The 25,437-nt window shown below is 34.3% G+C and overlaps 1 protein-coding gene and 2 pseudogenes across 1 annotated transcript; 2 read left to right on the top strand and 1 right to left on the bottom strand.

The window, feature by feature from the left end:
* The first annotated feature begins 8,692 nt into the window (after nucleotides 1-8,692).
* Nucleotides 8,693-10,161, top strand: LOC111777665 (peroxidase 51). Its single transcript, XM_023657371.2, is given in 5 exon segments — nucleotides 8,693-8,970; nucleotides 9,034-9,234; nucleotides 9,320-9,456; nucleotides 9,458-9,483; nucleotides 9,588-10,161. Coding segments are annotated over 5 exon segments (1,002 nt in total). The 5' UTR covers nucleotides 8,693-8,742; the 3' UTR covers nucleotides 9,998-10,161.
* A 2,886-nt stretch (nucleotides 10,162-13,047) lies between these two features.
* LOC147788909 (glycosyl hydrolase 5 family protein pseudogene) lies at nucleotides 13,048-15,370 on the bottom strand (annotated as a pseudogene).
* Nucleotides 15,371-16,193: 823 nt separating this feature from the next.
* LOC147788908 (glycosyl hydrolase 5 family protein pseudogene) lies at nucleotides 16,194-16,876 on the top strand (annotated as a pseudogene).
* The last annotated feature ends 8,561 nt before the right edge of the window (nucleotides 16,877-25,437 follow it).

Below are 25,437 nucleotides of genomic sequence, written 5' to 3'. Positions count from 1 at the left end.
GGTAGATGCATTTACTTTCTTAGACTTGAGCTAGAATGAGATATTTCTAATTTAAATAATTATTTACTTTTTTCTAGTCTTTCATTGTGTCGTTTTAAAGATGTTTTCGAACACGTAAGTCCATGGCAGTGTTCTAAAGTGAAATTTATGATTTATGAAGAAGTTTAAACGCTTATTTCCTAGAAATGATTACGTTATGATGATGATAGGACTCTAGGCAAGTAGAAAAAATTTAGGGTCGTTACAGTTGGTATCAAAGCTCTTGGTTATAGATTCGTAGACTAGCCTAAGAGATAGGCTTGACATGTTCCATGGTCCCACCGCTGATGCCTCGTCAACGTCAGGTATGTCATGCATAAGATAAGAAGAAGAATTGTCATTGATTGCATATAATGTTATTCTATGATCATTATCAAATGTAACTTATGATGGAATTTGATGACGTTGACTATATATCCATTGATTGTATTATTGTTGATCGAGTTCTATGTTTATTATTATATAGCACATGATATGATTTACCTTGCATGAATTGTGAATGTTAATTGATGTATTTATGGTGTTTAGATTTAACAAGGTTTGTCATGTGAATGAGGAGCCATGATTTAGTAAGCTATGCATGAGTATGATTTTATAAGTAAGATCAGATGTTTCAATCAGATGACCTGAACATAATTAACATACGCAGTATTATGACCACAAAGATGGAAAGGAATGTATCAACATATACTGATGATTAAGTATATTCAAATGAAAATGACTAAGAAAACTTGATAGACGACAGTATCTTATAGTAAGTATGTAAATATGAAATAAAGTATCGATATAAAAAAAAAAAAAAAAAAAAAAAAAAAAAAAAAAAAAAACTTATAAGCTAACACCAAAAAAAAGTTGAAACACTATATTGTGAATGACACGAGTGCTTTTATTAGAAGCTGAAGTTTAGAAGTAGTGAAATGTAGACATAGTTTAAAAGTTTGGAGCCGGAGCTTGGATGAGATATTACAACCATGGTCAAAGTTTATAAGTATTTATTGGAGATGGACTACCATTTGAGATTTTCAAGATTAAGATTGATTTGGGAGATGAGTCACAATAAAAAAAGAGTGTTAAAAGAAGAAAGTAAGTCACTTGGAGGGAAGTGGAAAAGTTAGGAATTAAGGCTGAAGTAAGTAGTCGAGGTTTTCTAGTATTAGTATTGATACTTTAGCGTTTTCTATTGAGTGCATTAACTTTGATAAGAGGATATGATCCCGCCATGCCGCTATTTGTTAAATATAGAGAAATGATCATGATAGGCTTGAAGGGGGCATTGATTAAAGACGAACTAAGGTTTAGATGAAAGAAAAAGTTAAAGTCCACGCTTCAACGAGTCTTTTGACATTCTAGATCGAATCAGGCTACACAATTCCCAGTAATTTCTCTCCACTCATACCCTCAAAACTCTCCCCAACGAGCTTCTCTTTCTCTTTCTCTTTCTCTGTTTCAACTGGATTTGAAAATGGGTTGCTCAATCATGATGTAATAGTGAAAAATAAATAAACAAATAAACAAATAAAAATAATTATAAGTAGGAGTTAAAATAATAATAATAAATAAATAAAAACAACATTTCCCAACTTCTCTCCACTGACCTCTTATCCCTTGCCACAATTATCTCTCCCTAACCCATCCTCATGTATGGAAGTAACGGTTAAGAAACAGAAAAACAATAATCTTCATATTTACTTGAGGAGAAAAAAGAATGAGAATGGCTAAGTGAGATTCACCGAGATTTACTTGAAGATAGATCTGATCTAATGTATATATTAAATCTTCCTTTTCTTTTATCCTATTTTTTAGAAATCACAACAAATTATAGTTAGATCTTCCAATTATTACAATAGTCTAGCTTTGAGTTAGAAACTAAATGTCAATCATTTATACATTACTGTAAATCACGTCAGATTAGTAATATTAGATTAAATTTTTATCAGTAGCCAAATGAATAGATTAAAGAAAACTTGTGAATAGGAAAACTGAGATAAAGGAAATAGGAAACACTGAGATAAGGAAGATTTGGAAATAGAGATCCACTGTAAATTTGGAATACATGAGAAGAGAATTAAAAGGCAACAGATAAAAAAAAGATTAGGGAATTAAAAACCACAAAATTGGAAATAGAGATCCACAGTAAATTTGGAATACATGAGAACAGAATTAGAAGGCAACAGATAAAAAAAAGAATTAAGGAATTAAAAACCACAAACTAAATATGGAGGGAAAGGTAAATACAAAGGGAAATTAAAAACCACAAACTAAATAGGGGGAAAGGTAAATACAGAACTAAACAGTGGGAAAGGTAAATACAGATAGTAGTAAAGCTCAAAATAACACAGCTGTATCTACTTTTTATACAACAGTAACCATGAAAAATGAGATTTTTAATAAAAATATAATTATAGATATATAACATTTCAAGACTTCTAACAATGGACCAATGTAAATTAGAGAAATAATGTTGTAGAATTCAAACCCGAAACTAATGTCATGGGCTCATATAGGTTGACCCGAATTTTAAAGGATGGAATCGAACTTTCATTAAAGATATATTTGTGACAGCGACTTAAGCTAGCCAGGTAAGTGACCTTACTATCGGCATGGTTATATTTTGATGTTGACACGTGCCCTGTGGTTCTGCACGTGTCATATATATTGATATGTGTGAATTGTCTGTGGATCGAAATGCTCCCTATATGTTATGTTATAATATGTGGATTGTAGGATAATAATTATGGTACGATGTGCTCAAGGATATGTTTGAGATAGGATACGAGAAGGATGCACAAAATGAAATGTAACGATAGGAGTAAGATACGTTCATGAAACGTTAAGGTTAGGTTATATACCAGAGTGCTACAGATAGGAGAGATTGATGAAAGAATACGGCTAGGTTATGGGTAGAAAGAGATAGGTTTGTGATAGATTGATAGAACGATAGCGTTAGGGTACGTTCTTGTGACGATATGACTAAGGTACGTTACGTAATGATATGTCTGTGATAGGTATAAGAACGTTAAGGCTATGGTAAGTTAGAGAACGATATGATTATGAAGTGTTTACGTTATGACTTGTTTATGATATGATACATTGTATGCTAGATTATTGTGCTTAAGTACATAGTTATGTGAACATGAATGTATGCTATGTATGCTTTTAGTCTGATGTGATGTGTAATGCATGTAACGATATGAGGTCCTTGAATGATTATGGCATGTTTGTATGGAATATGTGAATGTGAACAGCATGAATTGTATGACATGAAACACGGTAAACTGTCTGGAACCATAACCTCGATAGAAATGTGTATGAAATGTGAAATGAAAATGAGAATGACATGAAGCCTGAAACGTGACACGGGGGTTATGGTCATTAGAGATAAATGTAGAAATAGGGGGACCTCATGCATTATGTGTGTTCATGCATCTGGGGGGATACCCCCATCCCATCACGAGGGTACGGACACGTACATCCAATGGCAGGACAACGATCGTTATGCATTACATAGCGCTGCCGTGACGGTTCTAGTTTTAACAGGTCCCAGCATAAGGGGCTCCCAGAGTATGCCCACCGGATAAGGACAGTGGCCCAGCGGTGTGCGAACTAGCTGGTGAGTCCATACTCGCACGTATGGGCTGTGTGTAGAGTATATGGTACACGTCCACGATTACCCGTTAGGACAGCACCGTAGGGAAAACGAAACGAAACGAACCGAAAGATAGGTCCCATCATTTTATTGCATGTGATTGTTGCATTTAACCCCAGTAGTGGGGTCAGTTACTAAGTATTTCTTTAAATACTCAAGCCATGTGCTACTACATTTTTCAGGTTAAGGAAGGCATTCCTATACGGCTGACAACGGCATCGCAACTCGAGATCATGGCACATGCATAGGATAGTGGTATTTATTTTCTTAGACTTGGGATAAAATAGGATGTTTTAAACTTAAACGCTTATTTATTTTATTTCGGGTCTTTTGTTGTGTCGTGTTAAAAATGTTTTCGAAACACGTAAATCCACGGCTGTGTTTTAAGTTAAAGGTTATGTTTTATGGAATTTAAATGAAGTCTTCTACATTCATTGTTTATTGTACGTATACGTATACAGTAGTGACCTTAAATTAAGTAGAAAATTTTGGGTCGTTACACATTTCCTCCATTCTACAAGATTTTGTTAGCTTTTTTTTTTTTTTTTTTTTTTTTTTTTTTTTTTTTTTTTTGGTTAAGAATCAGAGGAAAATTCTTAATTTGATGGAATACCTCATTAAAAATTTGGAGGGACGAGTCAAGCTAATCTTGAAATAGGATAGAACTTGGGTGAAGGCTAAAGTATTAGAATTGATGTTGTGTATTGACATATGACCCGCAGTTGTGCACGTGTCATATCTATGTGATGTATGTGAATTGTTTATGGAACAATATGGCTATGATATGTGAATGGTATGATAACTCTTACGGTATGATGCTTTAGATACTATGTTTGAGGTAGGATACGAGAAGAACGTCATAAACGTAATGTAATGATATGGCTAAGACATGTTCATGGAACAATATAGTTAGGTTATGTATAGAAAACAATATGATTATGATAGGTTGATAAAACAATACGGTTAAGATACATTCATGCAATGATATGGCTAGAATACGTTCACGAAACGCTATGAGTAGGATACGTTCATGAAACATTATAGCTAGGATATGTTTGGGAAACGTTAAGACTAAGATATGTTCATGAAACAATATGACTATGATATGTATAGGAACAATAAGACTATGAGAAGTTTAAGAAATGATATGACCAAGATATACATATGGAACGATATGACTATGAAGCATGTACGAAATGGTATGACTATGATAGGAGATGGGAACAAAGTATATATTTATATATATTATAATATGATATGAGAATGATATGATATATGTTATGATATGATATGATATATTTGATGAATTGATATATCTGTAATATGATATGTTGAAGGCATGCTCGGGATATGTTATGTGACTGTTATGATATATGAAATGATATGACATGTGCATGATGAGAATACTATGTCTGGAAGCATGAAAACGTATGACATGCCATATGTGTGTAATATAAATGATATGATATGATTGACATGCAAAACGACGAACTAGCATAAAATACAACCCCGACATACGTGTGAAGGGTATGATTTATCATATCATATCATTTACGATATGAAAAATGATATGATATGAAGGAAGACACTAGCAGGGTTGTATTAAATGATAATGAAAATTGAAAAGTGTTGGGACCTCATGCACTATTGTGTGCTCATGCATCGGTCCCATTCATAAAATTAAGTACAAATCCAATTGCCCGTTAGGATAACCACCGTAGGAAAATAGACTGATATGATAGGTCCCATTCATGAAATTGTATGGGTTTGCATTTAACCTCAATAGTGGGTCCTTACTAAGTATTTCTTAAAATACTCAAGTCACGTGCTACTTCTATTTCAAATAAAGGTAAGACATCCTTGTACGGCTGACGACGGTATCGCAACTCGAGATCATAGCCCATGCATAGGATAGATGCATTTATTTTCTCACACACACATACACACACGCACGCACACGCGCACGCATGCACCCACACGCGCGCACCACTTGAAAGGGTGAAGATCCTATTTTCACATAATCAACTTGTACCAAATGAAAAGAAATGCCACAACCATTCAGTCTAAATGAAAAGAAATGCACCCACACGCGCGCACCACTTCAATTTCACTCGGTTTTGTTAGGTTTATGAAGTTTATTAATTTCATTTTGAAATGTTTTGGTTAGAGACACCAAATATTTTAAAAGAATTTCACTTAATAATGGTGTTATTACTTAGAAATGGATATTTTGATGAATTATCCTTTCATGCAAATGATTGGAAGAGAGATATTGGATAAAATCCAAAACTCTCAAGTCAATAAGAGAGAGATCACTCCACTAATTGTTTAAGCAAATATTATTATTTTATAGTAAGAATTTTAAAAAGTATGTCTATATTTATCATGTGATTGAGTTCACAAACCGCAATCTACGATGGACAATGTGAGCTGACAACCATAAATAATGACACACAACCTGTATGCAATTTATTATTTTGAAAAACAAAAGTAGGCATGTTCCAGTCATTTATTTATTATTATTATTATTATTATTATTATTATTATTATTATTATTATTATATATATCGGTTAAAAGTATGTTTCCACCGTTTAAATAGGATACAAGCTGAAAAAAATTCTAACCAAAAGATTCGTTCAAGCTATTTCATTCACCCTCAAATGGTTGCTACGAAGCTTAAGTCCATCACTAACCGATATTGTCTCTTTGGAGTTTCCGTTTCGGGCTTTCCCTCCTTACTGGCACACCATCTCGTGTCTACCCTTCGGGGAATAGCTTCCTCACTGGCACATTACTCAATGTCTAGCTCTGATACCATTTGTAACGGTCTAAGCCCATTGCTAGCAGATATTGTTCTTTTTGGGCTTTCCCTTATGGGCTTCTCTGATACCATTTGTAACGCCCCAAGCTCACTGCTAGCAAATATAGTTCTCTTTGGGTTTTTCCTTAAGAGCTTCCCCTCAAAGCTTTAAAAAGCACTCCTCCACGTTGTTTACTAGAAGTTCTTGAAAGTAAAAATCAATAATTTATTTATGTTTGACATGGAAGCAATAACCGTGGGTGGTGGTCGATGATGAGTAGAAAAAGATAGTAGTCATTGTTAGATGAACACGACTCTCCACAATGATATGATATTGTCCACTTCGAGCATAAACTCTCATGACTTTGTATTGGGCTTCCCTAAAATACCTCGTATCAATGGAGATAGTATTCTTTAATTATAAACCCATGATTATTCCCTAAATTAGTCGATGTGAGACTTTCATCCAACCATCGTCAATGGTGATAGCCTATAACTAGGTAGTTATGGATGCAAGTAGTTGTCGACCACAACGAACGAAAAATAGTATAAGGGTAATTTAGTCATTTTTATATATTTATGAAAATTTGAGAGAAATTTTCAATTAAATAATAGATTCAAATGTTTTACGTTAAATAATTTATTTTCGAAACTCGTTTTAATAAGTTATTGTGCGTGATTGACGAACAATGAAAATTGACTTTTAAAAAAAGAAAATTAAGGAAATAAGACATTTTTATTTAATTTAAATTAAAAAAGAAAAAGAATGAAAACAATTTTACAATTTTAAAGCCATGATGAGTTTATAATGTATAACAGGTAAGAGATTCTTAAAATTTATATTTATATAAAATAAAAATTAAACACACAAAAGCTCAAAAGTCAAAACCAGCTGAATTATGAGTTGGTAGCCACGTTGGATTTAAAATAAAATAAAAACAAAAGTCTTATGGAATGAAGTAATTCATTAATGCAAACAACAATTATTCTAATTTACTTAATTATTCCTATTATTAAACTAATAATGACGTGGAAAATCTAAATAATTTAATTACATTAAAATATGAGTTGTTGCCAATTACAGGGATTAAATTTTCTAATTTTGAATTGCATTCATTTTGCACGATATATCACAACCATTCCTCGACTTTGCCCAAGTCAAAGTCAACCCCTTTCAACTATTTAATCTTGATTGGGGTAATTATTCTATGTTTGACCAAAAATTAAAATGAAAAAACCCTTATTTATTAATTTTTTCCCCGAACTCTAAATAAGATATAAACTTAAATATTTAGAATAAAATAAAATATACTATAAATAATCTCAAAGAAAAGAATATTAATATATAATATCTGAGATATATTCTATAACTAATATATTCTCCTAATTTGTCGATGCAAAAAAACTCTGGGTGACGACCTGTCTTAACTAATTAAATATAGACTAGTAATTAAGCATTAATTAATTTAAAAATTATACAAATATCTAATCATTTACTTGCAGCGTCATCCCATCACAATTCAAGTAGTCACTTGGTCCATGGTTAAGGTTAATTGACTCTAGGATAACGACACTAATTATCATCCTAAAATCGACGTTGTTAAGTGTATGTGACAATTTGTGGCGTAAAAATGAGATTTAATAGAATTAAAACTGCCATTCACACAAAAATGCTTGAGGAGTCGGTATCAATTTAGGTTTAGATTAAATTCAATATAATTCAATATTAGCCTATACGAAAATAAAGATAATATATTTGTTTCGATTTAATCTTTAGACAACTCAAAAATTAGCTGTCAAATAGTTTTTTTTTTAAAATAATAATATGGAGAGTATTTTTCTTAATATAATTTTGTATATGCCATTTTGAAAAAAAAATTATTAATATAATATTTTTTACTCATTGACTTAAAAATTATAAATTTGTAATTACTTGTATGTTATTATAATTCAACTAATTTAGGTAGAATTTGTTTTATGTAAAAAAAAATTTAATAATTGTGAATGCGTGATAATTAATATTTTATTATTTGAGTTTTGAGTGTAGGAAAGGATTTGATGTTTATATTATTTATAGAATAAGTGTATTAACTTATTAAAATAAAGAATTGAGAAAAATATATTTCATTTAAAAAAAAAAAACATAAAAATCTATGAGACTAGTCTTGTGTGTCTTGTGTGTGCATATTTATATGTGCTTTCTTCTTCTACATTCTCAACACTAGGAGAGAGAGAGAGCCATTTTCAAAAGAGAAAATGGGAGGAACTAGTTTGGGAAGCTTCGTAATGGTCTTTGTTCTTGTTTTGACATCGTTATTGGCCGTTGTTCCGATGTCCGAGGCACAACTCCGACAGAATTTTTATGCAGATGTTTGCCCTAACGTCGAGAGTATAGTTCGAACTGCAGTCACGAAGAAGTTTCGACAAACGTTTGTTACAGTTCCTGCTACTCTCCGCCTCTTCTTCCATGATTGTTTTGTTCAGGTAATAATCGATTCTATAAACTAAAATAATCAAATATGTTTTTCTAAGTTTTATTTGATATAGGGATGTGACGCGTCGGTGATGATTGGCTCGAATGGAGGCAATCAAGTAGAAAAAGATCATCCAGATAATCTTTCACTAGCAGGAGATGGATTCGATACGGTGATAAAAGCGAAAGCAGCAGTTGACGCTGTGCCGGAGTGTAGAAATAAAGTCTCGTGCGCGGATATTCTTGTGATGGCGACTCGAGATGTCATTTCATTGGTTCGTTCTCTCACCAAGTCATGGTAAAATTTAGTATTTACACGAGGGATGAGTTAATTAAGGTAGATTCCTTATTGGATTACAGGCTCGAGGGCCTTCCTATGCTGTGGAGCTAGGGAGGAAGGATGGGCTTGTTTCAATGGCTTCAGATGTGGAGGGAAAATTGCCTCAGCCGAGCTTTAATCTCAATCAATTGAATGCCATGTTTGGTGCTCATGGCCTCTCAGGCTGACATGATTGCTCTGTCCGGTAACTATATATATATATATCATATTTGATCTTTTATTATAGATAAATATCTAAATATTTGTCTTGCTACATTCTGGTTAATGACTATGGAAATTATGGTGCAGCTGCACACACGGTAGGATTCTCCCACTGCACGAAGTTCTTGAACAGGATATACAATTTCAGCCGTACAAATCCAGTGGATCCAACGTTGAACGCGACATATGCAGCCAAGCTTCAAGGAATGTGTCCGAGAGACGTGGATCCGAGGATAGCAATAGACATGGATCCAAACACTCCCACTAGATTCGACAATATGTACTTCAAGAATCTCCAGCAAGGAATGGGCCTTTTCACTTCCGACCAAGTCCTCTTCACCGACGCAAGGTCCAGGCCCACTGTTAAGATTTGGGCCCATAGTGGACAAACCTTCTACAAGGCCTTCGTTGATGCCATGACTAAGTTGGGCCGGGTCGGAGTGAAGACCGGATCCAATGGCAATATTCGCACCGACTGTAGTGTTTTCAACTCTTGAAACAAATGCTTTCAATTTTATCATCATTATTAAGATTGTTTTTTTTGTTTTTTTTTTTTTTTTTCTAATTTCATTTGATTTTCATTTTTTTTCTCGATTAGTGTACTCTTGTAAAAAAAAAAAAGTATCGGTTTTGATGGTGTGATTTTTTAAATATTTTAAATGTTGATGTCCACGTGAATATAGCATGTTGGCACTACTCCACGTGAATATGCATTAAAAGTTGGATTCACGACGAGATATAATGTTCGAACATGTGGGTAAAACAAAATTTATGATGCCTCGATTCATTTCAAATTCACTTCAATTCAAACTCACTTGGATATATATATCTTAGAGTATCATTACTAGTTCATTAGGGTACTAAAAATGTGTTTTATAAGTTTAGAAGTTTTATATATTAGAGTACCATTAGTTTAGAAGTTTTATAAAATATTTGTGAAAGATTTAGATACGAAGATATTTTAGGAGTATAATAGAAATATTTTAGAAATAAAGATTTACATATTTTAGAAATCAATATAGAATACCACATACGTGTGGTTAACCTTGTTTAGTCTCTACTCTAAATACACCTCTACCTTATCAAGTTTTCATCCCAAGAAAAGCAGATGGTAGCAGTCTCCTATTTATGTTTTGTAATCTTTTCTTGATTAGTCTTAATAAAGGTGTGATTATTTCCCACGAAAAGAGTTGTGTTCAACAATCTAGTATAATAGAAAGGTTGGTATAGATTGTCTGATCTCTTGAATCTCTTAGTATGCGCTGTGGCTACAGGTTTGCTGGATCTTCCACATCAGAAATAATTTCTTGAGATTATTAATAGGTGAGTTTCTTTACTATGTGAGTAGTTCGTGACTTTACAAGTCATATGTTGAAAACTAGCTTATTTTGTATTACTTAGGTGCTGTCAACACGACAGGTGATCTCCAAGTCGTCAAAGGAACCAAGAAACTCAATAGAAACAAGTATAACACGTGGGTAACGTGCATGATGTTCTATCTACAAGAACAAGACCTTTGAAAAGTCATTGGCAGAAGCGAAATTATGTTGTTAGAGGAGGATGCTAATGACATCTTGCGCAAATGGAGAATCAAAGCAGACAAAATAATATTTTCTTTGAAGATCATAGTCCAAGAAGAGATGTTGGAGCATATTCAGGATGACAAGACACTAAAAGAAATATGGGACACGTTTGTGACACTTTTCTAAAAAAGAATGATACAAGGTTATAACTTCTAGATAACGAGTTATTGTCAATCTCACAATGCAACATAATGATTACTCAATACTTCCATGGGGTCAAGTCGATCTGTCAGGAGATTAGTGAACTAGCTCCAAAGTTTGTCATTGGAGTCGAATGAAGAGGACCATATAAAAAAAAAAAAAAAAAAAAAAAAAAAATTTGTTAACAATGTCACAACTAACACATTAGACAACTCCATCTCGTTTGAGTTAGAAGATGTGAAAATCTATGAAGATGTTAAGATATTGGAAAAGCCAAGATAGAAGGACAAAAAGTGGGATCTTTTACATGTTATTAGAAGATTCTAATAAAAAAGAAGACTATGTTGAAAAAAAATAACCTTTATCGGCCTCTCTCCACTGATCTCTCATCCTTTCCCCATTTATGTCTCCTCAACCAACCACGCCAAAAGATCACTTCACTGCACAAAGAAATCAAAAAAACAGATAAAAGGTCAAATTTGGTAAAAAACCAGAGATGTAGTTGTAGTTAAGGTATATATTAAATCATTCCTTTCGTTTATCTCAATTTCATTTTTAAGAAATTACAACTAATTAGATCTCTCCCAAATTGTTGCAATTATTTAGCTTAGGTTAGTATTTTTATACTAAGTAGCCAAAAGAATGGATTAAAATAAAAATAAAAAAGATCTATGAATATCTACTTAACGGAATTAAAAAAAAAAAAAAAAAAAGTGGGAACGATGAATTTGGTGAACATCTTTAATAGGGTGAAGAGTCTTGATATAAGTGGGAACGAATTCGAGGGGCGAAAGCAAGCTAATTTGGAGTTAGATAGAACTTAGGCTAAGGTCATTCAAATAAGTGGCATTACTATCGACATGATTATATTTGATGTTGATACGTGCCCTATGGTTCTGGACGTGTCATATATATTGATATGTGTGAATTGTTTATGGATCGATATGCTTATGATATGATATGTATATGTATAATATGTGAATTGTATGATAATATTTATGATACAATTTGTTTAATGATATGTTTGAGATAAGATACGAGAAGGATGCAATAAACGATAAAAATGATATGATCACGATCGATTGATAAAAGAATATGGTTAGGTTAAGGGTAAAAAGGTTATGTTACTTAGTTCGATGACAATGCATTACTAACGTTGCAGGCGAAAATTTTGGTAGTGAATGTATCAAAATTTAGAGAGAAATTTTTTTACTTGTTAAAATGATGTGGCTTCGCCTTACAAGGAAAATTTCATTTCGTCCAAGGCTCATAAAGACAATTTCAAAATTGTATTTCCAATATGATTCAAAATATTTTGTAATTTGTTTTAATCTTAATTTAACATTTGCAGGGTAGAAATTGAACTATCGACTTTAGCGATAGAGCAAACATGGAACCGTACTCAAATCGGCAAAAAAAAAACATAGTATTTTTTGTTGTGTTTTTTTCCGCCTTTTTTAGTTCGAGAATGGGAGATGAGAAGATTGAAACATCATCATTTAGAATGACAAAGTTTGTGTGTCATCCACTTAGGTATGCTAGAATTGGCAAAATACACCGTACTTGAGGGATGTGAATGTGGAAGACCAATTTTATAAATGATATCATATCATATGCGCTAAGCTAATAAATTAAATTAAAGAGTGAGGAAACTCACGACGTAATGGAATATCATTGGACAAGTTAATAAGAAAAATAATAGTTTCAAATAGAGAGAAAGGTCGTTCAACAATACAGTAATATGTCTTTAATGAAAGCTCTGTATCTTTAATGAAATGAATAAAGTCTATGTGAAATATACAATAATATAATTACCACTCGAGATTACTTTATAAGTACATTTGATTGAACAAGCTTAAACCATTGACTTTGGGGATCTTCTTGGCATTGAGAATCATCTGGACACATGCACTTCTTAGTCACAATTTGAAGTGAAAGTGAAGACCTTTGTCAGTCCTTGTTCATCACTAGTGGCCAGTTGAAGTTTGGCATTTGAAGCATATTTCCGAGCAATCTTGAGACAAAATTGGAGGGAGTCCATCTCCTACGGCTTTCAAACATAGTATAGATCCCGACAACTTAATTGGATCTCCATCTTCATCGTGGCTCCAACGATTAGAAGTCTTACAACTACTAATTCTTAATTGATACTTCTTGTTCGTTCTCACACACTCGCCACTTTGAGGATGGTACATTATGAATGATGTTCTGAGATTTGAACTTGGATCTGTGTCGAAAGCAACCGCCTTGATTATTTCATTAGTAGGGAGACAGAGGAGTATAATCTTAAAATAGAAAGCAATAGATCTTATTCTCAAAACAAAAAACTGAAAAACTAATGGAAGAAGACAAAGGGTTAGAAAAATAACCTATAAATGTAAAAGATGTACCTTGAAGTTTTGTTTGCATAAGCTGAAATCTTTGATGAAATTTAGGGTTTTTGGCTTGCGTAAAATTTGAATTTAAGACACCAAAAGTTCCTCAGCATTTTTCACGCCTTCTCTGTAGTAGTAGTAGTAGCTACCTTGCAAAGCCCACAAGCCCAAGTCAAAATCATTCTCAATAAGATAGGAAAAGAAGCAGCTCAAAAATCGATTTTGGCCCTCGTTTGCACCAGTTTGGTCGATCTCAAATTTACTAACAAATAGAGGCACGGGATTTTGTCCTCCCACTAGAAATCTAACTCGGTCTTCAAATCCTTGGTTAACGATCGCACAAAATGTGTTTAATGGCTTTGATGTCCACGACTCGCCCATGTTGTTTGTGAAGGAGTACAAGTGAGCCTCAAATACGAGTTTGTGGTCTAAGTTAAAGCCCAAAGATTTGTTCTTCAAGAAGCTGAGATCAGTGTCGTAGCCTAGCCCAGAAACCATCACTAGTGCATTTGGGTTGATTTGATGAATAAGATTAGCTCCTTGGCTCATGTACCGAAACCACTTGTCAACATTCTGGTTTGATCATCGCAGCTCATTTCTCAAGCTCATTGCTATCACATTTTGCATATTTATTATCATGGAATCGTTCCAAACACAATCTTTAATAATGCTTCATTGAATAAAGTTATTTGATCCAACTTCACCATTGGTTTCAATTATATTCTACTGTTTAGAAAGTGTTTAATGCATCCATGGAAAATGCTATCAAACCTCCACATTGGTTAGGAAAGAGAAGGATCCATGATATAAGCGAAGAAAAATTATCTCCATGCTATGAAATCTCTTAGATCAAACCAAGAGCAAAGACGCAAGACGTTTATGCCCAAAGTAAACAATTATCCACACAATTGTGGAACCGTGGATAAAAATTTATCATCACCTAAAATAACACTTAAGGTTTGCTATGCTCTAGGGTATGATTGTGGAGAAGAAGACTGTACCATTGTGCAATACTATATTGCTTGTGCATGCTTGTGAACTCGTGGACAAAAAGGAAAAAAGAAATAGTTTTTGAGACCGAGCAAGTTATCGAACTTAAGATTTGTACTATTATACCACTCATATTTCCGTAGTTTTAAAAGTTTCAAAAAGAAAAAAGAAATTAAAAAAAAAAAAAAGAAAAAAAAAAGCATACTTGAAGTTTATGTTTTAGACTTTGAGCGGCAAAGCCAATTCCTTGTAGCCATTCTTGATGATCAAAATAACGATCTCCAAAAAAGCCATTGCCATCGTCATCGTTACAGCACCAACGTGGTTGGCTTATATGGTTATCTGAAACCACTATGACTCCTTGTGTTGCAAGTGAATCAACAACAGCCCCATAAGTTTCAACCAGAGTCATGTTCAACATAAAAGGATTATTTTGGGTTATGCCTGTCATGGCATTTTTCATACCAAAATTCTCGAGGGATTGTTGAACGGTCAAATTGGCATAGCGTGTGAACATGTGGATTGAGTACGTCAAGCGCATACAATTGAACTGCAACTTTGCTACCATAGCGGTGATGCTGTCAAGCGGCTGGAGGTGAAGACCCTCTGCCAGCATGACCTGCATGTGAGATGGCCAGTTTACACACACCAACTTCACACGTTGGCCCGTTATTGCATCGACGATCCATCTTCCACTGGTTGAAAGAGGCAATGAGTAGGCTTTGACAGTGAACCAGACAAAAACCCAAGCTAGAGCAATATCTTTTAATTGTTTTCCATGTCATTTTAGCTATGCTTTGAAATTCAATGATTTCAAGTCTGCTCATTGAAACACACAATTCTTCGATATTTATAGTCGCACATAATAGTCTATATTAAAATAAAGGTAGAACTGGATAAGGTAAAAATAACTTGTAACAAATTAAAATATGCTATATTTTGCTTTAAATTCTAAATTTTAGACCAAAATCCTATACATGGTTTTAAAGTTTGTTAGTTGAATCCCTAAGCCAATGCTTGAAAGGATTTGGAAGCAAACTATGCTTGATTTTTCTTCTCTCCTTATTGTTGTGATTATTATTTTTAACTCGAGTGAAGTAATATCTTAATTGAAGAAATTTTCATAACCCAAAAAGTATCGTAAGCTTTGCTATATAAGAAATTGAATGCTTAAGCATCCACCTTAGCTACTATTTTTATATTCAATTTGTCACGAGGATCATGCTCCAATATTTGATAAAAAAGAAACCTCGAAGAAGAACACATTCTCTAACCTATTACTTTTGTTCACACCAAGTTTCTTGACTAGTTTGTCAGCATCATTTATCGGTGGTTAACGGATTTGCAAGAAATTATAAGTAAAGCTTCCAAATTTAGGAAAGTTAAAAGGAAAAAGTCAGGCTATTCTTTTTCTAGCCCAATTATTTGTGTTTCTATCTCCATTCGTTTATTCTTTACCATTGTCAATGAAAGAAAGATGGATAATTGATTATGCAACCGGGCGTCGAGTAAAGCTTGTGCGCGTGAATTGGCCTTCCCACATACAAAGCATGCTAGCGGAAGGTCTCAACCACGGGCCATTAAAAGAACTAGCAGATGAGGCAATGAAGTTGAGGTTTAATTGTGTACGATTGACGTATGCAACCCACATGTTCACTCGCTATGCAAATAGGACAGTTGAAGAGAATTTTGACCTTCTTGATATAAAACAAGCAAAAGCTGGATTGGCTCAACATGATCCTTTTGTATTCAACAAGACTATTGTTGAAGCCTATGAAGCTGTTGTTGATGTCCTTAGAGAAAGTGGTTTAATGGTGATTGCAGACAACCACATTAGCTAGCCAAGATGGTGTTGCTCTCTTAACGATGGCAATGGCTTCTTTGGGAATCGCAAGTTTGACCCTCAAGAATGGCTACAAGGTCTTAGTTTAGTTGCTCAACGCTTCACCAACAAACCAACGGTACGTACCACATCAAATTTTTGTCTGACATTCTTGAAACTATACTCGAGCATTAGAAGACTTCTATAATATTACATTGACAAAATAATAATATATCTTTTTATGGTATTTAGGTGGTTGCAATGAGCTTGCGAAATGAGATACGAGAAACAATGGAAAATGCAAATGATTGGAACAATTATGTAACTCAAGGAGTAACACCAATCCACAACATCAACTCAAAGGTTTTAGTGATGGTTTCTGGCCTAAACTATGATAATGATCTTCGATGCTTAAAAGAGAAACCCTTGAACGTAAGAACATTAGAAAACAAGTTGGTTTTTTAGGTGCACTTGTATTCCTTTAGTGGAGATTGTGAGAGTAAATTTCTACAGCAACCACTAAACAATATATGTGCAAATATTATCAATGGCCACTTAGACCATGATAGATTTGTGATAAAAGGATTAAACCCATTTCCTTTGTTTGTCAGCGAATATGGGTACGATCAAAGGGAGGTTATTTAACTAACAATTTTTATAACATTTTTGGTGGTACCCAGATCCAAACTCCACTGCGTCGTTCTCATATGTTATAATCATCCGCAAGGTAACCAATGTATCAAAGTCTCAAATGACAACGAAGAAATTTTCCTAAGCAATTGCTTCAACTCAAGTCGATGGAGTCATGACAATGGTGGTAGTCCAATTAGGATGTCAAGCACCGGTTTATGCTTAAAGAAAGGCCCGTGGAGAAGGCCTTAAGCCATCTCTCTCACTTGACTGCTTAGGCCAACAGAGTTCTTGGACACCAATTTCTAACTCTAAACTTCATTTAGCAACCTTCACTCAAGATGGAAAGAGTCTTTGCTTACCGACTAGATATTTGAATTCTTTAAAAATTGTGACAAACTTCCGTATTTGCACGAATGGGGAGCCAAATTGCCTCCAAGACACCCAAAGTGTCATAAGCCAATTTTAACTCGAATGAAACCGGGAGAAAGAAACTAGATAACAACTTATTAATAATGTGTCTATGTTATTTTATCTTGTATTGAAATCATATGTTGCAACTATGATTATTTTTATTTTGTTAGTGGAGTTAGTTATTGGGTTAATTCTTCTGCCCAATATCAAAAACTGTTATGAGCATGTGTATAAGTTTCTTTTGTACTCGACAAAGCTATTCCCAATTATCTTCTACCAAATCCAATTTCTGTGATGAAGAAAGTAAAGAGTTCGAACGCATTTGGTGGTTCAGGGCATACACACCTCGCATCCCATCCAGATATCTTTGGTGCCTTTTTACGATTTTGAAGTTTTGGATGATGTTTTCATTGTCTTTGGTTCGTAATCTTCAATAATTTTGTATCCCAACGTTGAGAAGAAACGGTCGAAAGTGCTGGAGAGTGAGTTGTGGTGCCTTATGTCAGATGCATGTCAAAGTTGAGAAGAAAACAAGTTACGTGTAAGGTGTCTATGCTCCTCTTGCATTTCAAAATTTTCCTTTGTGCTTTGGTACAATGTCGTTCAAGTTACGTGTAATGTCGTAGAGATTCTACTTGTTGATTATTATTCTTATTTGGGTCCAATATATGAATTAGCAAGTCAATTTTTTATATAAAGTGTTAAATATCGATGAATTTTACCAATCTCTTGAGAAGAAAATCACGTCCCAAAAGTATATTTCTCGAGCCATTCTTTTTTGTCATTTTTAAAGGAGTATTGCTCGCCACCTTTTTGTGATTTCTCAAAGGGCCATCACTGGCAAGCGCGTAAGAGTTTCTTTCTCAGTCTTAATTTTGTAGTTTACTTTTTTTTGAGAACGTTCTAGGCCTAAATTGAAGCTCATTGAAAACCTCTCGGAAAAAAATATAAGACTCTAAGGTCCAAAAGCTAGTAATAAACTACAAAACCGTCGATTCATCGATTTTTTGAAGAAGTACGTTGCCCGCTTTTTTGTGGATTCTCAAAAGGGCACCATTTGCAAGTTCATAAGAGTTTCTTTCGGGTTAAAATTTAGTAGCTTTTCTTCAAAATTTCACTTGGCCTACGTTCTTGCCTATTCAAAACCTCTGTCCATAAATATAAGGCCCCAACTCCCAAAGTTCATCAATAAACTCCAATAAACTCCAAGACAGGTCATGAAAAGCACGTGGAGATAATATTTAGTTACGATAAACATTTTTCAACTTCATAGTAGGAAATATTAAATATTAATGAATTTGACCCATCTTTTTAACAAAAATGGACGTCCCAAATATATTTTTCCTTGTGCCATTTTTTTTTTTTTTTGTCATTTTTAAAGGGTACCATTATCACTCTTTTTCGATTTCTCAAAGGGGAACAATTGGCAAGCTCAAAAGAGCTTCTTTCTCAATTTAATTTTGGCAGTTTACTTCTTGGAGATCGTACTGGCGTAACTTCCAGCCGAATTAAAACCTCTTGCCTCTAATATAAGACTCTAACACCCAAAACCTAGCAAGAAACTCCAAAGCGGTTGTGAAAATTAAGATTCAGATTATCTTGTTAATCGAATATATTAAGGCAAGATCAAATCAATCGACAAGCAAGATTGATTAGATCAATCTGGAATGATATGTAACATAAATTGCATAGAATTTTAAAGAAACTTAGCCCTATTGATAAGGAATCACTCCAACCGAAAGAAAAATTTGGATTACCTTGTTGATCAAATAGCTCAATGTAAAAATACTTGTTTGAGATTCAAATCACTCCACAAGAAAGATCGATCATGTCAAGCTTGAATGATTCGATACATGCAATCTAAACTAAGTAAAATTGTAAAGAAACTTAGCCATTGGCTAAAGGAAAGCAGAAATGCTCTTTTTGCTACATTTTTGAGGTTTAGTTTACAAAGAAAACATAAATGATTTTATATACCCTCAAAAATGAAAATTCTTGGCCTTCCCTAAGGCATTACAAAAGCTGTAATTTTCATAGTATATGAGCATAATTATGAAAGTGTAACTGATCGCTCGTGGATGTATATAGAATAGAAAAGAGAGTAAGGAAATAGAGAGTCATCTAACTTTGTTGCCATTCTTCAATGGAAGTTCCCTTCCCTTGAGCTCTCACGTCCACCTCGTTGTCCTAATCTATTCTTCTTGGTCTTCTCTTCCTTCTGCTTGTCAACAATTGCTGGATTAGGGTTTTTCTTCTTCTCTTGTTTCACAGTAGTTCACAGCAGCAGCAGAGGCACTGCTGTCTAATCTGATTTTTCTCTCCTAAAGTGTCTCTCCTCCTCTTGGTCTTTCTTTTCCTTTTATATTGAGCATGAGTCCCCTTTAGGGATGAAAAGGAATAAGTTGTGCAATAGGATGTTCCTCATTGGGTAATCAATGACCCACTTAGACTGGTGATGTGGATTTAAAATTTCCATGTCATCTCCCCATTTATTTCCCGATTTGCTACTCTCTCATGGTTCAACATAAATGTCTGAAATTTTACCACATAACTCAATTAAATGTACAATTAAGAACAAATCATATTTTTTTCATGTTAGACCACAATAAACGATTTCATGCTCACTAAGTAGAATAAATAGGGTAAATAATGACAAAATGATGAATAAGAGTGCCATATTAAATACAAAAAGACTTGATTCTACTTTTTTTTTCTCATTAACAAAATTTTTCTTTTTATATTTATGTTTGTAGAGTATTAGGATGATTTAGATCACGTTCTTTATATTCCTTCCTCAAATTAGTTTTTCCCCCACATTTCACCCTACACTTATTACTAAATCTTACAAGAAAAATAACACATTCCTCACTTCCACCGTATTCCCCAAAACACTTCTAAAATGATTACCATTCCTTTTACCTTTGCTTTTGTGACTTGCTTCATAATTTATTTCATTAACTTTCTCTTGTCACAACACAATTATTTTTTTTCCTCCCAAGAATCCTTCAAGTCATCCCCCTATTCTTTGGGTGCCTCCACTTGTGATGCAAATCACGCAAGTCTTCAAGGGATGACTATATAGGCTAACACTCATTCTCCCTTAGCTCGACTCTCTTGCTAGCATCCTGTAGTGTTTAGTGTGGCTACATTTGTGATGCAAGTCACCTGAACAATAAGGATAGTTTTTTTATTTTTTTATTCTTTTTAACATTTACATCCCAATTACATTCGATTTAGACATCTTCATTGGTGATGCAGATTGCCTGACAACGATCAATTGAGACAATTTGTTTGCTTTCCACTTTTTTAGCATTGAGAGTTCAAGCTTTAGGTTGAAGAGGAGTAGTTTCGGGTATGGATTTTTTTTTTTTTTTTTTTTTTTTTTTTTTTTTTTTTTTTTTTGCTTTGCATTTTGTATGGGGTGATAGAATTGCTTTAATACCCCAAACTTAAACTAGCCATTGTTCTCAATGAGCATTAGTGTGGGTGTGGAATCATTCTTGAAAGTATATTAAGGTGCAGAAGCTCTTGGTTTTTGTTTCTGTTGGAAAAATGGTCTAAAGGTTGGGTGAATTATGAGAATTCTTTCTGATTAAGGTGGATTATCATAGATTGGATCCTCAACTTTGATGAATACTCCATTCCATTTGAGCTGTAATTCCCTTAACCCCTTTGTCCACTTAGAGAAACACACCACTCACCTTATTGTTTTATTTATCATATTGAAGCATTTGACAATACATCCCTCGTTCTTGCACAAAACATCATGACTGCATATGAAACCATGCTGATCTATTGAAAACTGCTTCCTAAAAAAATTTCATGCTTCTAGTGTGCATGCATGTGCATGTTTCAAAATTATATGCAGTCAACACAATAAAACAAACAAACAAAAACAAACATAATATAAGAATATATACTTCTAAAGCAGACAACAAGGTTATAAAGGGTGTGATCAGATAATTCCCTTGATTTTAGGCATCGTTAGAGGAAGTGTTCTCTTCCTCCTCTACCACATTCAATGATTCTTTGTGGCTCCACTCTTTAAAAATCTCTTCTGTAAAACTTAGAAATGCTGAATTTTTGGACTTGGTTCTTAAGGCTTTATGTATTTCCTCATCCCTCTTTTTGACATAAGACCAATATGCCTTGCAACTCCCTTCACTGTTTTCGCACCAGCTGAGTAAAGCCTCTTGCTGTTTCAGCAGTTGATCCATATCGTCTGTTACTCTGCTGTCCCTCCTCTTACCACTACTGGCGCCATCCCTATGGGTTTCCATGTAGTCCATCAAATTTCTTACCTCAAGTTTTTCTTCTTCCTCATCAAAAGGAACTGTAGCCTCCAGGCACAACATGGTTATCAGCTGTGGAAAAAACAGTCTCCCCACTTTCTTACTTGCACATTTGACAATTTCATCCGCTACAATCTTGCCCACATCAATGCTCAAATTCATTATGATTGCATACACCAATAAAACTCTGTCAGCTAACAATGTAGTATCATGTGTAGTGGGTAGTAAGTTGGTTTTTACGAAGGCAACCCAAACTTTTGCTTCGTGGTTGAGGTCTGCTACTCTTATCGTCCTTGCTCCTCCTCTCGAGAGCTGCCACCGTGTTCCTTCTATAGCTACCATCTTCAAGGCCATCTCAAGTTGATCATCCGATGGAGCTAGCACCATTTTCTTGAAGGTGGTGTGCTCAAAAGATTGTAGGTGAAACAGTTGGTTGATGGCTTTAGGGCTCCAATCAACTATTTTTCCTCTCATTAATGTTGTGTACCCTTCCTCTTGATCAATATGTGCGAAAATTCCTTCACTATCGGCACTATAGCTTGTTCCCTTTGATGATAGAACTTCTCCCACTCTAGATCGTTGATGGCGTTAAGAAAGGATTCCAGAAATGTAGGGTAGAATGCTGAGAACCTTCTTTCCACCAACACTACTCTTGACTTGAGGAGCTCATACTTGCTGTACGCCTCCTCGTTTGCGATTATTCCTTTTTGTGTTGGGAGGTTCTCCATTTTGTTCTTGTCCTTTTTCTCTTCTTTTCGAACCGGTGCCCGTTAGGAAGAGATCTTGATTTATTCTTGTAATTCATCATGTTGCACTTCTTCCTTCCCTCGCACCGTTTTTTTTTTACATTAAATTGTTGTAGTTTTTTTTTTTCTTTTTTTGTTTGACAACAGATTGTTGCTATTTGTTCCTTTTTTCTTTTGTTTTACAGCAGATTGCTGTCAAGTTTTCCTTTTTCTTGTTTAACAGTAGATTGCTGTCATCTTTTGTGTTGGTGCTTTGACTTGAGGTTTCGTGAGAAAGTGCACAACAATTAGATCAAATTCATGCAAATGAGGGAGAACACGGTACTTTATGGCAGCATACACTGAAAGAGAATAACTTTGTGACTAATCACAACCTAGTATGTACCAAGTGTAGTTAACCTCCTTACTCCTTTGAAATTAGCCTTTTTAACAACATTAGAATCCTCCTAATTCATCTACCAAAAATTGGCTACTTCCTTGGGGCATGTGAATCATTCATGATAAAAACGTAAAATAAATCTAAAAAAATAAAAAACAAAAAACTATCATTCTAAGATAAGTGAAGATAACTATTTAAAAACGACTATAAGTGCATAAATAAAAGGAGAAGGAAAACTAACTTGGCTTCCCGGGAGTTTATTACTTGTTACTACCGTTCTTTGTCAGCTACCTTTTGCCACAAAATGTTTTATTTTTCAGCCTTTTAAGCTTAAAGAGACAATGCCTCTTTTTACTTCTCCACCCAAATATGGCATCAGTCTCTGTCCATTCATTGTGAAAGGTCTCCTTTCATCTCGATGTTTTATCGTTATTGCCCCATAGGGAGTGACTTCTTCAACTATAAACGGACTGTACCATCTTGATTTTAATTTTCCAGGGAATAATTTCAGCTTGGAGTTGAATAGCAACACTCTTTGTCCTTGGTAGAATTCCTTGGGCCTAATTTTGTTGTCATGCCACATTTTTGTTTTTTCTTTGTACATCTTAGCATTTTCGTAGGCTAGGTGCCTGAATTCTTCCAACTCATTTAGTTGCATTCGCCTCAAGTCTCCATCTGTTGCATAGTCAAAATTTAACTTCTTTAATGCCCAAAATGTTTTATGTTCCAATTCTAGGGGTAGATGGCATGCTTTCCCAAAAACTAGCTTGTAAGGAGACATTCCTAAAGGGGTTTTGAAGGTTGTCTGGTATGCCCATAATGCATCATCAAGTTTCATCGACCAATCTTTCCTGTCTGGTTGTACCACCTTTTCCAAAATACTTTTAATTCCTCTGTTGGAGACCTCTGCTTGTCCATTGGTGTGTGGATGATAAGGTGTCGCCACTCTATGTTTTACATTGTATCTCTCTAAAAGACTATTCATCAATCTGTTCACAAAGTGCGTTCTCTCATCGCTGATTAATGCTCTTGGTACACCAAACCTAGTGAATATGTTTCTTTTTAAAAACTTGAGTATGGTCTTCCCATCATTGGATGGATAAGCTATTGCTTCCACCCACTTGGACACATAGTCGACAACCACTAGAATAAATAAGTTCCTATAATGGCGGAAATGGTCTCATAAAGTCAGTGTCCCATACATCAAAAAGTTCCACTTCTAAAATTGAATTCAGGGGTAGCTTTTCTTTTTACTGATATTTCCCGTCCTTTTTCATTAATCACAACCCTTGCAAAATTCTTTTGCATCTTTGAAAATTGTTGGCTAATAGAAACCCGATTGAAATACCTTGGCTGCTATCCTTTGCCCTCCAAAATGACCTCCATACGGAGATGCATGACATTGTTCAAGAATTGTTGGTATTTCGTTGTCCGAAATGCATCTTCTCATTATGCCGTCTCCACATTGTTTAAAAAGAAAAGGTTCATCCCAAATGTAACTTTTGGATTCGTGGAAAAACCTCTTCCTTTGTTGATAATTTTTCTCTTCGGGTATGATGGCACAAGCCAAAATTTTTGCTATGTCTGCATACCATGGAGTTGCTGTCATTCTGCTACCGATGTAACTGCTCCTACTGCAATAGCTGCTGCTACTGCTGTTTATTCCAAGCCACTGTTCATCCGAAAATGCATCATCAATTTCTTTGCATACATTTTCTTCCATGTTCAACATTCTAGACAAGTGATCCGCTACATGGTTATTAGCTCCTTTTGTGTCCACGATTTCTATCTCGAACTCTTGTAACAGTAGAATCCATCTAATTAATCTTGGCTTGGCATTCAGTTTCATCATTAGGTGCTTGATTGTTGCGTTGTCAGTGTGCACTTTCACCTTCGCTTGAAATAAATAAGCTCTGAATTTTCCAACAGCGAATACTACAACCAACAATTCTTTTTCAGTGGTTGTATAATTCACTTGAACCTCATTCAACGTTTTACTTGTATTAAGATATGATATTTGGAGATATATTTTAATAATTAGTTAGGAGTATATCTTAGATATTTTGAGAGTTGTTAGTAGTATATTTTATCTTAGATTTGATTAACAGTATATTTTATCTTATTTACAAGATTTAGTTAGTTATATATTTTTTCTCATTTTTAGGTATTAGTTGATAGTTTGTATCCTATTTAAAACGTGGTAAACATTAATGAAGATCATACTTTCGATCCCAATTCTATTTCTATTTCTCATTCTTAACATGGTATCAGAGCACCGATCTTGGTGTTCTTAAATATAAAAATTTCTTTTATGGCGGAATCAGCCAAATCCAGCTTCAAAATTTCGGAGGTTGATTTAACACATCCTGATTATATTCATCACTCTGATCAGCCAGGATATTCACTTGTTCCAATCAAATTAAATGGAGCAAATTACAAATCCTGGAGTAAATCAGTTATGCATGCTCTTATTGCCAAGAAGAAAATTGGCTTCATTGATGGCACAATTGAAGAACCGTCTCAAGATGCAAATTCAACCGAATTTGAACTCTGGAATCAGTGCAA

The sequence above is a fragment of the Cucurbita pepo genome, chromosome 16, assembly GCF_057944985.1.
Source record: "Cucurbita pepo subsp. pepo isolate OVF chromosome 16, ASM5794498v1, whole genome shotgun sequence".
Classification (NCBI taxonomy): Eukaryota; Viridiplantae; Streptophyta; class Magnoliopsida; order Cucurbitales; family Cucurbitaceae; genus Cucurbita; species Cucurbita pepo.
The sequence above is the reverse complement of the archived record's forward strand: the minus strand, read 5'-3'. Positions and strand labels throughout refer to the sequence as shown.